The 15,838-nt window shown below is 34.6% G+C and overlaps 2 protein-coding genes and 1 long non-coding RNA gene across 5 annotated transcripts; 2 read left to right on the forward strand and 1 right to left on the reverse strand.

The window, feature by feature from the left end:
* Nucleotides 1-565: 565 nt before the first annotated feature.
* Nucleotides 566-5,704, forward strand: LOC141672368 (uncharacterized). The gene is made up of 3 exons (XR_012555478.1): nucleotides 566-3,145; nucleotides 3,805-4,495; nucleotides 4,861-5,704. It is a non-coding gene; the product is annotated as an uncharacterized LOC141672368 (long non-coding RNA).
* Nucleotides 5,705-6,354: 650 nt separating this feature from the next.
* On the forward strand, nucleotides 6,355-11,907 carry LOC141672366 (rop guanine nucleotide exchange factor 14-like). The gene is made up of 7 exons (XM_074478944.1): nucleotides 6,355-6,595; nucleotides 6,911-7,059; nucleotides 9,612-10,156; nucleotides 10,301-10,375; nucleotides 10,450-10,710; nucleotides 10,808-11,155; nucleotides 11,324-11,907. The coding sequence occupies exons 2-7, from the start codon at nucleotides 6,987-6,989 to the stop codon at nucleotides 11,714-11,716; spliced, it is 1,695 nt and encodes a 564-aa protein (XP_074335045.1). The 5' UTR covers nucleotides 6,355-6,595; nucleotides 6,911-6,986; the 3' UTR covers nucleotides 11,717-11,907.
* Nucleotides 10,601-15,838, reverse strand: LOC141672367 (uncharacterized). 3 transcript variants are annotated; one of them, XM_074478946.1, is made up of 9 exons: nucleotides 15,498-15,838; nucleotides 14,424-14,516; nucleotides 13,922-14,133; nucleotides 13,565-13,709; nucleotides 13,404-13,476; nucleotides 13,101-13,247; nucleotides 12,867-12,992; nucleotides 12,451-12,562; nucleotides 10,601-11,033 (listed from the first exon to the last, which is right to left on the reverse strand). In XM_074478946.1, exons 1-8 carry the CDS (start codon nucleotides 15,725-15,727, stop codon nucleotides 12,491-12,493), a joined length of 1,098 nt encoding a protein of 365 aa, XP_074335047.1. In that variant the 5' UTR covers nucleotides 15,728-15,838; the 3' UTR covers nucleotides 10,601-11,033; nucleotides 12,451-12,490. The 3 variants fall into 3 exon arrangements, with proteins under 3 accessions (XP_074335047.1, XP_074335048.1, XP_074335046.1); XM_074478947.1 differs by lacking the exon at nucleotides 10,601-11,033 and adding an exon at nucleotides 14,651-14,775 and having other exon boundaries at nucleotides 12,173-12,562; nucleotides 15,498-15,613; XM_074478945.1 differs by lacking the exon at nucleotides 10,601-11,033 and having other exon boundaries at nucleotides 12,173-12,562.

The raw sequence follows: 15,838 nt of genomic DNA on the forward strand, positions 1-15,838 counted from the left end.
GCTATAAGGAGTCGAGTTTATATGAGATCGCCTTTTGGCCTGATTGTTGAGGAATGTCGCAGAAAAATCGAACAGTTGAACAATTCTTATTTGTATTTTATTAGGCGGTCTGCAAATATGGTGGATCATCATCTTGCTAGAGCATCGTATTTATACCCAGGTCGTATTTTTGATAGGAGTACCGTCCCTATCGAGTTGAAGAATTGTATGCTGGCTGATTGTTTGAATTAATAAAATCTGGCATTTCCTCGAAAAAAAGAATTCGGCTGAGCTCGTATTTAGCCCTATTTACCCGATAAAGCCCAAGTCTACGAAAACCCACACGTGACACGACTGTATTTGCACGTGCACCGACCCATTTTCATGGCACAACCGTAAATGAACTCACTTTCGAGGTCAAACTCACAAATACCCTCAACTGAACCAACCTCTTCAAACCAGTTTCTTTACACTAAAATAACACAACTAGCCTCTACGACCTACACGTGTCACCGCCTGATTCGTCAATTCATACTATAAATTCATATTATCCTCTTCTTCATCTCCCTCTAGCCTCCATATCTCTCCCTTCTCTTTATATCTACACCTATACATACACCTATACTTACAACTATACATACAACTCACCTGTATGTATATGTTCGATAAATCTGTATTGCAGCGCTCTCTAATTCGCTTGGTGCAGGTCGGGACCGTGTATATATATGAAAAATATATACGTACAGATTGTATGTATGTATATGATGATGGTGTGTAGATGTATGTGGTCCCGCCTTGCATCAATTGAATCGGAGATTGCTGTGAGTTTGAGTTCGTGACTCGTGATTGATTCGGCTCGACTCGATTCGATGTGTATAAGTGTTTGTGTTTTGATTTGATTGAAGTTAATTTGAAGTTAATTGATATTTATTTGATGATTGATCTGTTAGTTGTGGTGTTTTATTTGGATCTGCAGGTGATGATATGATTTTATGTTGTTATATTAACAGATCTTATTTGATTTGTTATTTGAATGATTGTGTTGTAACTGATTCTGTTAGATTCTAGCTTTTTGGATTGGAATTTGGATGAGGTTCTGGAAGGATGTTATGATTTGGTATTGTAACTGATTCTGATTTTGATTCTGTTAGTGTTTTCTAGTTTTGTGATTTATATGTTTTCGAATTGGATTTTGGATGAAATTCCGGAAGGTTGTTATGATGTGGCGGTTTTCGTGTATTGTTTATGTTTATGATATGTTTTTATGTTTGTTAAATTGTTGTATAGATCTTGTTTGTGTTAGTTTGATTTGTTATTTGATTGATTGATTGTGTTGTAACAGATTCTGTTAGATTCTAGCTTTGTGAGTTTGTATGTTTTTGAATTGGATGTTGGATGAGGTTCTGGAAGGATGTTATGATTTGGTGGTTTTCGTGTTGTAACTTATTCTGATTCTGATTCTGTTAGTGTTTTCTAGCTGTGTGGAATTATATGTTTTAGAATTGGATATTGGATGAGGTTCTGGAAGGTTGTTATGATATGGCGGTTTTCGTGTATCATTTATGTTTATGATATGTTTTTATGTTTGTTAAATTGTTGTATAGATCTTGTTTGTGTTAGTTTGATTTGTTATTTGAGAAATTGATTGTGTTGTAACTGATTCTGTTAGTGTTGTCTAGCTTTGTGGATATATATGTATTCGAATTGGATTTCATTTTGAGGTCTGGAAGGATGTTATGATTTGGCGGTTTTCGTATTCTAATTTCTTACTGATTCTGATTCTGATTCTGATTCTGGATTCTGTTAGTGTTTTCTAGCTTTGCGAATTTGTATGTTTTTGAACTGGATTTCGGATGCGGTTTTAAGAAGGTTGTTGTGATGTGGCGATATATGTTAATGATATGTTCATTTATGAGTTTATTGATGAATGGATTGGAGAAGTGTAGTGTAGTATTAATTTATTTTAAATCTAGAGAATTAGTTGTAGTGTTTGAGAGGGAAGTTGATTGGATTTGATTGTTGTTTTATTGATAGGAGTTTGCATCTAACTGCCTCTCATTTGTCAGATGTGAAGGAAATTGAATGTTTGCGTTATTATGCTGTTAGAAGATCCATTGTGCTTAGCAGATCTTGTTGAAAATGTATTTGCAGTTGGAAGATCTACTTTGTTTATGTGTCCTATAGATGACTTAATTTGCTTAAATGTGAAATTGAATATTTGCGTTATTCTGCTGTTAGAATGTTTATGTTGGAAATTGATCTGTTTTTGTTTGACTAGCTTTTGTGAATTTATTCTAAAAGTTTCTCATTTGATATGCAATGAGCTGCAGAATGTTTTTATGTTGAGGCATTTTGCGTGTATCGCAAATGCTTCATTAGAAGCACATTTTTGAGTATATTCAGTATCAAATTTGAGATTGGTTGTTATAGTACTCTATTTTAAAACTGGTAGTATTATTTTATTTGGATGATAAAAGTAAGCAGCTTTACTGCTTTCTGTATGTGTCAGATGCATAGAGAAGTTGAACATTTCTGTTAATCATGCACTTGAAAGTTTGTTTTGCCTAGCTCTTTTATATTTCATTACTATTATTCTGCTATGGAGTTTTGTTAATTTATGTGAGAGAATTAAACCTTCGATCTTGATTGTTGAACCAATGAAAATATAAGTTATACCGGTGACAGTTCAGAACTATTGTTTGGAGGTCAGTTGTGTTTTGAATTTTGTTTGGTTTCGGATTGAATTTTATTTGCTTATGTTTGTTATGATGTATGTGATTGCTTTGATTTTCTGCTGATAATTTCTTTTTTTAAACAATCTGATAATTTGTTTTGCAAAATCATTTACTTTTAAAGGTAAATAATTTTTGTTTTACATAAATTTTATGATCTGTATAATTGTTTGCTTTTTACATTTAGCTTGTTAGATTACATAGAGAAGTGAAGAATAAATATGGAGAACTGTTCTTAAAAAGAAACTTTTTTTATAAAATCTTTCGCAAATAAAAAGGTTTGCCAGACTTGCATACATTTACATTATACTGGAGAGCTTGCTTGGTCTTTCTGATCAAAGTAATATGCACGAAATGAAGGCATAATATGTAGCCCGGAATTTTCATTGGCAGCTGACGAAGTGAACCAGAGTGATGTAGACTGGTTTCTTCTGGTAATATTTAGTGCTACCTATTTAAACTGTTTCTTCAAGTTAATTATTTCTTTGCAATACTATTCTTGTTGCTTTTTCCTGTCATTAATGTAATTCCTGAAATATATGTTTGATTTTCATTCTTGCTTAATTTTTCAAGGCCTCTTCTTTTGGAGATTGGTTTTCAATCATCTTATATATAATCCTTATCTTTTTTTCTCAGCCAATTTCATTTTATCTTTCTGCTACTCAGAGTAATATAGATTCCTTATAATGCCAATTAATCATACATAGCAAGTTTGAATTGAGAATGCATTGATATTTTATGCCATGTACTCTATATATAATTACTTTTTAGTTTAAAATTCTTATGTTAACTTGGCAGAAAATTGGTTTACAATTGTTATAACAGTCACGTGCGGAGCTTACATGGATTTGTTTTAGTATTGCAAGAGTTATGTAATTTTCCAAAAAGGTTTCATAAATCCTTGCGTATTTTTTGACTGTGTTGCTAGTAAATAAAAAAATGCACGGGGTGTGCCTAATTATTTGAAGTATGGGTTGTAATTCAATGTTTGTCTTAACTGCCAAGTTGATGTTTTATATTTTAATCTAATCTGTACACATCGAGTTAAATAAGAGTATTCTTGATTTTGATGAAGTTTGTCAACATTAAACAGGTGATTTGCATATCAAGACTATTTGATTGAGATTGTGAATGCATCATTATCAAGTCAATTTTCTGTAAGAACTGAGGTCTGGAAATGCCACCTAAATGTTGCGTGACTTACATGAGTTTTAAGGTTTGTGAATGCCTCGACACACTTTATGGCTTGGTCAAGTGAATTTGGACGAGACTTGAGGTTTGTGAATAAGTCAGTCCCTCAAGACAAGTCATATGAGTTGTGTAGGGTTTGATTCTGTGAATGCCTCGAGGCCCTTAACAATGTTATGTGCATGAGCCTTGTGGGTGAAATTATTTTTTTAGCAAAACGGAAACTACCTTCTCGGTATTCTGGGCGTATTGATGCCTTTATAAACGAATATGGGACCGTTGCAAAAACTTTAAGCAGTTATCTTAAAAGAATTATTTTTTTGTGGTTCATGAGAAGAGTTGAAATTTTAAATTCCTTCTTTCCCCCTCAGATTATGATTTCTGATGGGGTAGGACACATCTTTGGTCATTTATGCTTATGCATGTGGTTTCTAGTAGACAGCAGTTGTTCGCCACTTTTGCACATAACAGTGCTGTCTGTTATTCAGTTTTTTTTACACTAGTTCGCCACTTTTTCATCAACATGTTCGATTTTATATTTCAGTTTTCTTGCTGAAGAACAGAGATAACCTAGCAATTCCGTCGTGGATGTTCAGGTAAGCTAGTAGTATTTGTTTTTCTCTCCATGTTTAAATACTTTGTTTGAGGTTATTCTTTAGTTACTCACTAACACAATGGTAGAAAGTTATTTTGAATCATCTTATACCTCTATGTGGGGCTTTCAAGCTCAAACTCAAAAATCTTACTTTATACAAATTGATCAACAATGATGTAGCGTTCTAATTAGATATTTCACTCAACTAAACCGATGTTTGCCATGTGATTACATCATATCAATTAACTATCTCGGAGAATGCAAGATTTGTAGCTACATCATCATCATATCAACTAACAACTAATCTTATTCCAGGAGACTTGTCTGTCTTAATATAGCAACTGATCAGTGTTACCCATAATGCAGATTCAAGGGACCTGTTACACAACAATATTATTGCACATCAATTATGTAAGTAGGTCTCTGGTATCAGACCACTATATTCATACATCACACAGATTGAAGAAGACTGCACAAACTTAATAATTGAATTGGAGCCTGGGAAGTAACATGGGTAGACCACAAAGAGTTGTTCCCATACCAAGCTAAAAGCTAACCCCATAGTATTTGCATTATCAAGTATGATACACTTTACCAAATGTGGGGGTGGCTTGCTTTTCTTTCTTTGTTTTCTTCTATTTTAGTGGGCATTTTTGTTTTCTAGCATAACAATCTGGGTTTCATGATCATGGTTCTCCTTAGGACAGCACAGGAAGACGCGTCTGGGACAAATTTACGCCAATCAACATAACATCAATGATGGTAGCAGCGTCTGAGGGAGCTAGGGAAAATACTGCACAAAGTTTGATATATTTCTGTTTTTTGAAGTTTGTTGAAATTTAGGTTGTGTATGTTTTTTCGAGTATGAACTTGCAGCTCTGTAACAACAATGAACGCAAGGGGTGGCAAATATAATATCCAGTTCCTGACTGGTGCATTTCTGTTTGAGAAAGTACCAAAATCCTCTTGAATTATTTAAATAAATATATACACTTAAACCTTCGGATTGATTTTAACCCTCGAGTTCTCCCGTAAAAAAGCAAGAGAGATATCGCGAGATCAGAGGTTTGATTTCAAGTTACTTGGAATCATTAGGAACCGGGTTCTTTTTAGTTTATGCATCTTGTTAGATTTGTTTTGTTAAAATAAGACAAAATTGCTATGAAATTAAACAGAAAATGAATTATATTTTCTGCCTAAATTTTAAGTTCTGTATTGGACCCCAAAAGCTATCTATGGACTGTATCCGTTTATTATTGTCTATTGATAAGTGAAAGTTACTACTTTGGTTCTATGAGATTGTCAAGTCAAGTTCTGATTGAACTGGTCATAGACCACTATCAAAATTTACTCCTTCAGTCTTAATGTACCTTTCTTTCTGTGCCTTAACATACTTCATGAAACTACGCAATAGCTATTGAACATTTTTTACAAATCCATCTTTTCATTAAAAATTGAAAATTCGAACACATGACTTTCACCAAAAGTAAATCACTTCACCGTTTATTTCTTCATCAGACTCCCAACAATGACGGAACCAAAATTTCAAAATAGTAACTTATCTATTACCTCCGTCCCTCTCATTACTTTACAGTTTTTTTCACATGCTTATGCTTGACACGTATTTTAATGCAAGTATAAAATATATTTCCGTAATTTATTTTTAAAATTTTCTTTTTTTGTATAAAAGTTTGAATATTATATTTTTATTTAAAAGAAAAAATATTTTAAAAAAAATTATGTAACTACATTTAATAAGAGCATTAAAGTGCGTGTCGAACCTCTGTCCCCCAATGTAAAGAATTGAGGGGGACGGAGGGAGTAATAAGAAGGGAATTGTTCTTACATGCATACTAAATTAAAGCAAAAAAACGTGCGGGTGCGGCTAAGCATAGGGACTAGGATGCTCCAGTAGATGAAACTGCCCTGCTCACTTACCCACATCCCCTATCTGTCTCATTTATCTATCTCTTCTCTATTCTAGTTCCCCCCCCCCCTTCTCTTCTTTAACATTTTTGTACTACATTCACCTGCTTAAAAAAGCTACAACTAAAGAAATAACCACTCATTTAGCACCAGCTAGCTCAGTCAAGCTTCAAAGGTCAGTTTTCCATTTCAGTTCTGTCTGTCTTTTGATTTTACTCATCCCAATGCTTTAAAGCTCATCAAATTTGGCATCCTCAAAGTTGTTGTAAAGATACACACAACAACAACACAATCTTTCTTCATTTCAACCTGCATTTTACCCCTTTTCTTTGATTTCCAAGTAGTTACACACATGTCTATCTCTCTATTTTAAAAGTTGGATCATATATTTTAATCTTTATGATGCTACTCTGCATTTCTGACTTGTAAAGTCTAACATTCAAGTGGGAAAATTTTAAAGTTCAACTTTTTTTTGTAAATGTGATTTCAGGAGAGTGTTGACATTAGACAATTGTTGTTACCATATTGTTGTAAGATCAAGAAACAAATAAAGCAAGAAAAGGTTGATGATCATGAGAAGAAGGTTGGCTTGTTGTACCAGAAACTCTAATATTAGCCTTGATTTTGATCAACAAGAAAGTAAGTTTTTTCTTTGATGTTGTTTACATTGTACACTTAAACTTTATTTCTGCCACTAGATACATTTCTTTTTGTCAACAATGTGTAAAATTTTAATTAACTGCCAAATACAACATCTTTACACACTTTTAGTCGAGTCCGACTAACATAAGGTACGTGTAATATTTGGTTTTCCGGTTCTCATTTGAATTTTGACCATGTCTATAAAGCTACATATAGGTAAATGGCTCTGGTAAGCAGATGAATTTTATGTAAGCATATTGCTCAAGTAATCAGATGAATCTGCCGCAAATTATGCTAAATTGATTTTAGCCTCATCTGCCCAAGCCCACCATTGTCTTGACTAATTATTATTAGTCACTGATATACTATACACACACATGGGACATGACATGAGATGGCTACTGTACCTACAATGATATTGTATTTTTAATCATAAAACTTCTTTTTAATATGTTGACAGACTTGTAACTTATTTTCACACTAATCTTAGAAAAATATGTAACAAAAATATATTCTCTCCGTCCTGCCTACTTCATAGACTCAAAACTCGTTAACAAGAATATATTCACAACCGTTAAAGAGTATAAGATCTTGTTCGGACCTTCTACCCCCTTAAGATTTTAGTGCGGCCGGTTATTTAACATGGTATCAGAGCTCGGTTTAGGGAGGGCTTCGAGTTCGAGTCCTCCCACCCCCATTTATTTAATTTAAAAATTGTATTTGTCGTGAATCATAGCGAAAAGTATTTTATAATTGAGGGGGAGTATTAAAGAGTATAAGATCTTGTTCGGATCTTCCTCTACTACTTTGCATTTTGACAATGGATGCTCCGTATTTCATTGAAAACTTTTCTTTACGATGTTAACAAACTAATGAGACAGATTATAATAGTCAAACTAGTCTAAGTTACAACTTACAAGACTTTCAAGAGATTCCCACCTTAACAAACAGTAAATTCTGAAGTCTGAATAGTCTTTTTAACGTGATAAACTTAAGTACACTGAATATTTCAGCAGCAAAACAACCCTACAATTTCTAGGACCACCATTTTCCATATATGCTGCTAGGACTTGTGGAACCTTCAGTGTCATGTACATATATAGCCCACACCTAGTGTGCGTGTGTGAACTAGAAAATGCTATACATTTAATAGTTTCGATATCGGATGTTTTAGAAAAACTCTCGACCTCTTGTTATCAAGGATATCGTTTCGTTTCGACCCAGGCCATACAATCAACACAAAAATACAAGGGAAATCAATTCGACCAGGATTTATCAAATAAGTAAAAATCTCACAGGAATGCACAGGTCTTATTTATGGTAAATTGATTGATGCTAATTGATTGGAGTGGGCCTGTTTTTTTGTTGTACATTTGTGAAGTTCTTGCTTGTAAGTTATAACTTAGCATTCCCTTTTCGTGAAGTAAAATGGTGGGGGCAGCATAGAGTCATATTATTTATTTCTTTCACAAATAAAATTTGTTTGCATTGTCTTGTCTTTTATATTTAAAAAAGATACAGTTAAACCTGATAAAGTAATAATCTCGTTAAAATAATATTTTTCTTCGGTTCCAACAAATTGGATACAGTTTATTTTTATTCATGGTAAAGTAATAAACTCGCTAAAATAATATTTTTTTTATCCCGACCCTATTACTTTAAAGATGTTTAACTGTATAGAGACATCCGAAGTGTTTTAAAAATTTCCCGATTTATCATTTTCGATTTATTTATAATTAATTTCTAATTTACTGATTAATCGGTCATCGATGTTTTAACCGATTAGTTTCAATTTTCGATTCCTGCTATCCGATTGGAGGGGCAAGTATGGGATTTTGAACATGGGATGAGATGTTGAAATTGAAAATATTTGATCTAAAAATATATATATAAAAGACCCAGCTGAACAAATCTAACCGTTTCTTTCACAATAAATTAATCAAATTATTTAATTAATTTCTTTACTTGTTCGATCTAGTTTCTGCATGTGCTCACATCTACTCTTTGCTAGTTTTGACTATTTGTTATTCTAGATTTTTAGTATTGCAGTTTAGTGATTTTTGTTTTTTCGGTGATAATTAGTGTAAGCAAATATATATCATATCATTGATAACAAATGGTTAATTATCAATAAAATCGATATATTTAAATTTATGTGAATATTGTGTTATACGAATAATACATTAACTATTGAAATATTTTTAGGAACCGCACAATTTTAGTTACGGTTCGATTTTCGGCCGAACCGCACCCCGCTCAGTGCAACTATACTAATTTGTATACAGTACACCTTATTGAAGCAACTTAAATGTGTATTAAGCTGAGCGCGATGAGATAGCTCAAATGGTTAAGAGCTTATCTCTTGTCGTTATCTTTTGTCGTCTCGATTCTCGCTCATCTCCGAGATTTGATTCGATTCTCGCGCACCCCCGAGATTTTCCGAGATTTGTTAGGACACATACGTAAGGCATATAAGCCAAATTTGTAAAAAAAATGTGTATTAAGCTAGAGTTCAGTGATTAAGAGTGCAAAATTTAAATTTGAACCAGATATGATGACATACAATGGACTCGAGAGCTGCATCATTAACAATCAATCTTACGAGAATGATAGCGGAACAAGCAGGGGAGATGGCTGCGTAACTGATTCATTGGATGGAGATGACTCGAGTTGTTCTTCCAGCAACAATGCCTCAGGATCATTTTCTTCACACTGGACATCGATGAAGAGAGACGAGAAAGGCCGGGATGAATGGCAACTCTCTGACAGTCCCCAGAAGCCTTATGTTAAAGAGAAACAAGCTTACAAGATTGAAGTTTTAGATGTTGAGACGATGAAACAAAAGTTTGCGAAGCTGTTGCTTGGTGATGATATTACAGGAGGACAGAAGGGTGTATCGAGTGCTTTAGCATTGTCGAAAGCCATAACAAATCTTGCAGCACTGGTTTTCGGAGAGCTATGGAAACTGGAACCACTGTCCGAGGAAAGGAAGAATAAATGGCGAAGAGAAATGGACTGGCTACTGTCCCCTACGAACTATATGATTGAGCTGGTTCCGGCTAAGCAACATGGCATCGATGGCCAGACCTTGGAGGTACATATACACCTTGTTCTAATATAGCTATCAATTTGGATACCAAGAGAGATGAATAAGAATAACCCTTTCAAAACTTATAAGTTTTAGTAGAAGCCAGTAATGTATCATATAAGTCATAACACCTACATGTTGCTGGAGCAGATAATGACACCAAAAGCTCGAGCAGATATCCATATGAATCTTCCAGCACTTCAGAAGTTGGACTCTATGCTTATTGTAAGGTGTCTCTTGCCCACCATCAAAATACCTGGACTAAGCTTCAACTCATTTTATGCATATGGAATTTGCAGGAAACGTTGGATTCAATGATTGACAATGAATTTTGGTACGTGGAAGGGGGTAGTCGAGCAGAAGGAAGGAGCAACAGCACTGGAAAATGGTGGCTTCCGTCGCCACAAGTGCCCATAGCAGGGCTATCAGATAGTGAAAGGAAGAAACTGCTAAATCTGGGTAAAGTAGTTCATCAAGTTTTCAAGGCTGCAAAATCCATCAATAAAAATGTCTTGCTCGAGATGCCTGTTCCTGATGTTATACGGGAGGCACTACCCAAGGCAAGCAATAAATTCTGGAATTTTGTAGCAAGATTATAGCTAAAGCTGTAAGAATTATGAACTTATGTCAATGATGCTATGTACTTTCTGTTTGCAGTCTGGAAAGGCAAACCTTGGGGAAGATCTTTACAGTAACCTAACTGCTGAATCACCGACAGTGGAAGAAGTGCTTCATGCCCTCAATTTAAAATCTGAACATAGGGCTCTTGAAGTCGTTAACAAGTTGGAAGCAGCAGCATTTGCATGGAAACATAGAATGTTAGAGCAAAGTACCAGTGAATCTCCAAATCGAACATCATGGCCTTTTATGAAGGATTCAGAATCTGAAACGGAGAAGACGGAATACTTGTTAAACCAGGCTGAAAGTCTAGTACAGGAAATAAAAGCCAGATTCCCAAAACTTCCCCAATCATTCCTGGATGTCAAAAAAATCCAATATGGCAAGGTATGTACAGTGTCATTTTTATCTCACAAGAAATAACCTCAATAAAGTAAGGTCTGCATGCATTATCAACTCTGTATTCTCAATGTTTTCATTCTTTTCTAATATTAGTCTGCTATTAAAGGAAGGGATACACTAACAGTTTTGTTCAATGTGTTTACATGTTTATAGGATGTTGGCCAGTCAATCCTAGAGGCTTATTCTCGGGTTCTTGCAAACTTAGCATTCAGCATACTCTCTAGGATAGGAGATATTCTGCAGGAAGAAGTTTTAAGTAATCCGAATTCCCCTGTTGCAACATGCAACTTTCCCGGAGTAAACCTTAACAGAAGTGATAAGAGGATGCCAAGTCTGAAATTGAGACACTCTCTCATCAATCAGATGAATATTGTAGATGGCCAGTTTCGTGAACCAAATACAATCAAGTATAGAAAATATGAGTCCTGGGACGATGAACACAGAACGAGTTTAATGACCGGAACAACTGGTCAAAGCAGAGTATGGTGCCTAAGCAGAGATGCATGTGGCAGTCTTTCGACTCTTTCCCCTCAAAGTTCCCCCTGATGCCCCACTGATATATGTTGTAAATACACATAATAACAAGATGTGGTTTAGGAAGTTGCCAAATATGGTGTAGCAGCACTTTCAGTGTAAACATAGGGAGGGACAGATCTCATGACCCTTTAGCTGAGAATGAACATTACCCTCAGTAATTTACACATTAAGCCTATAAATATATTCTTATAGTTAAAATATTTTTAATTCTAAATGCTTTACAATTCATTGCACCATCCTCTTTATGTTCTTTTTCTGCAACTTTCTACTGCCCAAACAAATTCTAACGCCGTTATTTGCATTGTCTTCAGCCCATTTGTGATTTTTTTTAATAAATTCAATGAACATTTTATAACAGTCTGCAAAGGTAGGACATACTAGTGTACATACTTTGTCTGGTTAGTTCACAGGTAATATTTCAGCCACAAACTGATGCCAAATTAGCAAATTTAATTTGCATGCACGGAATTGCAATATATAGATAAATTTAACACAGAGGGATGCGTTAAGGGTGAGTTCCTTAGCTATATAGATTCTATTAGAACAAGTGAAAGTAACGGATTCAACTATGACAATCAAGGTAGCAACATGCTGAAACTATGTATTACTCGTCAAATTACACAGCAAAAATGTACACTGCTGGCAGAGTAAAACTCTGTCAGAGTAAAACTCTGTCAATTGCAGAAGTCGCAGATCTGACATGAAACTGTTTGTTGATTGCAAATGGACATTAGTGAACTGACCTTCCCTTGGAAGAGAAATCCTTCAAGGAAAAGCTAGTCGCTAGTAAGTTGTTGTAGCATGGCGTGCAACGAAAGACTCCACAAGTGGGTTTACAAGATGCGGTGCTTCATCCTTCATTCAGAAGAAGAAATGATGATGAACAAATTATCAATACAGCTATACAAGTAACAGTAATTTTCACTACGTCCTTTGAATGAGTTGAGGAAGAAGAGAGAAAGTGGGAATAATAAAGTTCTTATGAGTTGATTGTGATGCTAAATTTCATTATGTTTACAAGGATTCCTACTGCACGACAGTCTCATACCGAGTGGCCTCTAGAAAATTCTTCAATAACCAATTTTATGATGTTCACGTGTGTGGTTGCATGTGGGGATCGGGGAGGGAGTATACGTGAGATAGTAAGATAGAAAGAAACCTGAGGGCAGTGGCCAACATCAGGTAGCACAACAAAATCTTCAACAGTGTCAAAATCTCCATAGGCTCTTCCAAGTTCGATTGGTTCCCATGGATCTTTGTCACCCCATGCAATTAAAACAGGGCACTATAAAAAGGCGAAACGGGGAAGACGAGACGTATTTTGTTAGTTGCAAGAAATACATTTTGAAGTGCAACAAAACTACAACAAGGACGTATTTGATTGAGGTATAACCTTCACTTGAGGCAGGAGTTCCTCAGGAAGAGGGCCATCTGAATAACATATGAACTCGAGAAAAACATCCACAGCACCTGGCTCAAGTCCAGGGAGAAGGATAGCCTGGACTAATTCGTCTGTCACTTGAGAAGTGTCATGGTAACACTGAAGAATGGAAATTTTTACTTGTTCATTATATGCAATCTTTAAACGATGGCTGCTGTACTGAAATTTATTACTTTATATTTCTATATCTTTGTTCTAATGGCAGTTGACATTTAAATTCAAAAGCTTAAGGCATTTGATTAGTGTTAACAATACCTGGCAAAGGATATTCTTCACAGAATCTGGCGTGGCAACAGATTTAAAAAAGTATTTTCCCAATGCAGTATTTCTGATCACACATAACAACCCTTTAACATGAGCATGACAAACGTAAAACAGGTTGGTAATCAACATTACACTGTAAGTTTGTAACATACCTTAGGAGATTCTGAAATGCTCTGATCAGAGGTCTTCCAAACCATGGCTGCTTAGTTATATGAAGCATCCGGAGAGATATATTAAGTAGGAGAACGCCTTTACATATCTGTGGCTTCATAATAGCTGCCTGAAGGCCAACAAGTCCTACACACAAGTCGTTAATAATCTCAATTTTGACTTCACATATACGAACCAAAATACTATACTAACAACAATAAATCATAAACTTAGCGTGTGGGGGGTGTTAGCTTATATTTAAATGCAATTTATCATAGATAGAGTGTTAGCTTATATTTAAATGCAATTTATCATACATAGTGATATTCAGATTATGTAGAATCATAAAGGTTGATCACCTCCAATTGAATTGCATATAAAGAATGCTTCATCTTTAACCACATCAGTGCAAAAATCATTTAGTTGGGCGCCCCATGTCTCAAATGTATAGAACGAATCACTTCCAAAATCACTAGGACTGGGTTTTTCTGAATACCCATAACCAATAAGATCAATTGCATATACCTTCTGTGACTGTGCAAGAACTGGTATATTTTTCCTCCAGTGATCACTGTTAAAAATCAAAGTAAATTACCAAGTGGAAACAGCTCCAATCCTCATGCATTGTTTAAGAAGAAAATAGCCTAATAGTAAACATTTACTTCAAAATCTAGAATTAGTATAGCTCAATTATCAGCCCAAGCTTCCCTAAATTCACATCTCAACCCATGTAAAAGGAATACGAAGACTCATGAATATTACATTAAACAGAAAAAAATATTAAAGGTTATCGGCACATTATACTTCATACTTCTTATATCATGGATATATAGGGAGAGGCAAAATGTTAGTGATGTAAACCTGTTTGCTCCAAATCCATGAACTAAGACCAATGCCAGTCCACTGCTCCCAGCACACTGATATCGTATCGAATAACCCTTCCATTTCCAGGTACTAGAATCATATGAGAACTGAGTTATAGACGCAATAAAAGAAAATTTCAAACCTTAAAATAGTGTTAACACATAGCAATACACATTGTAAGCCCTCATAATGCCTCAGAGCTTCTTTAATCCAACAATTTCTACCTCATATCACGAGAACCTCTAAATTCCTAAATTATAATTTAATCATCAAGGCCCAAATATGGACTCCAAGCTATTAACTTTCCAATCCCAAAACCAGCTTTTGACAGAGGACTTTGCATTTACACCTACAATAAGTTACTTATAAGTTTCCTAACTTATAAGATATCCCAAACGAGCATATGTGGATATAAACAATGTACTAAAAACGCATATCGGGCATGTTTGGCCACTCCCGTTTAAGTAACTTATTGGCTTATAAGTCAATAAGTACTTATCGACGAGTGTTTGTCGACCCAACTTATAAGTTGAATTTACATGTTTGGCCACTCCCGTTTAAGTAACTTATTGGCTTATAAGTCAATAAGTACTTATCGACGAGTGTTTGTCGACCCAACATAAGTTGAATTTACAACTTATAAGCTGATAAGTTGAATGTTAGCAACGATCTACTTTTTCTCAACTTATTTTTGATTTTTCGTTTTTTTATTAATTTTGGTTTTAAAATTTATGTTTTTACATGTCTTTCTAATTTAAAATTTACGAATTAAGATAATTATATTTGAAATTTATTTATTTTAGCTCAGTTAAGTAAAAAAATATTCTGACATTTAACCAAACACTTATTTAACTTATAAGTATTTATCTACTTATCACTTATAAGTCTCTTATTCATTTTAAGTTATAAGTTACTTATTTTAAGATTTCCCATACGGGCACATCATTTCAAAATCTTGTAAGAAATACTTAACTTAACAACTGAATCATATCAAAACTGCAGTGCAAACAATGACAAAAACACAAAAAATAATATTACAATAAGTGAAATACAAAGGTAAAGAGAGTGTACCAGGTCTTAACTTCAACATGGGCAGGACTGGTTTTTGAATCAACATCTGCAACAGAACATCTCAAACTAAAATTTGATGCATACCCATGAACAATCCTCGGACTCATAACATTTCTTGATTTTCTTGAAAACTGGGTTTTTTCTAAACATTTTGAAAATGAAATCTTTGTTATTAATGATCTTTGAGGTAGTTCAGGCAGTGTCACCCTGGGATAACTTGTACTTGCCATTAAAATATCAATATAATTAGATATTATGTTTGTGTGTCTATATATACAAACTGAAACTGGGAACTGGGGAGGTTCTTGAAAGAGTTGCACAGCCACAAGAAGCTAGAACTG

The sequence above is a fragment of the Apium graveolens genome, chromosome 7 (genome assembly GCF_009905375.1).
Source record: "Apium graveolens cultivar Ventura chromosome 7, ASM990537v1, whole genome shotgun sequence".
In the NCBI taxonomy this organism is placed as follows: Eukaryota; Viridiplantae; Streptophyta; class Magnoliopsida; order Apiales; family Apiaceae; genus Apium; species Apium graveolens.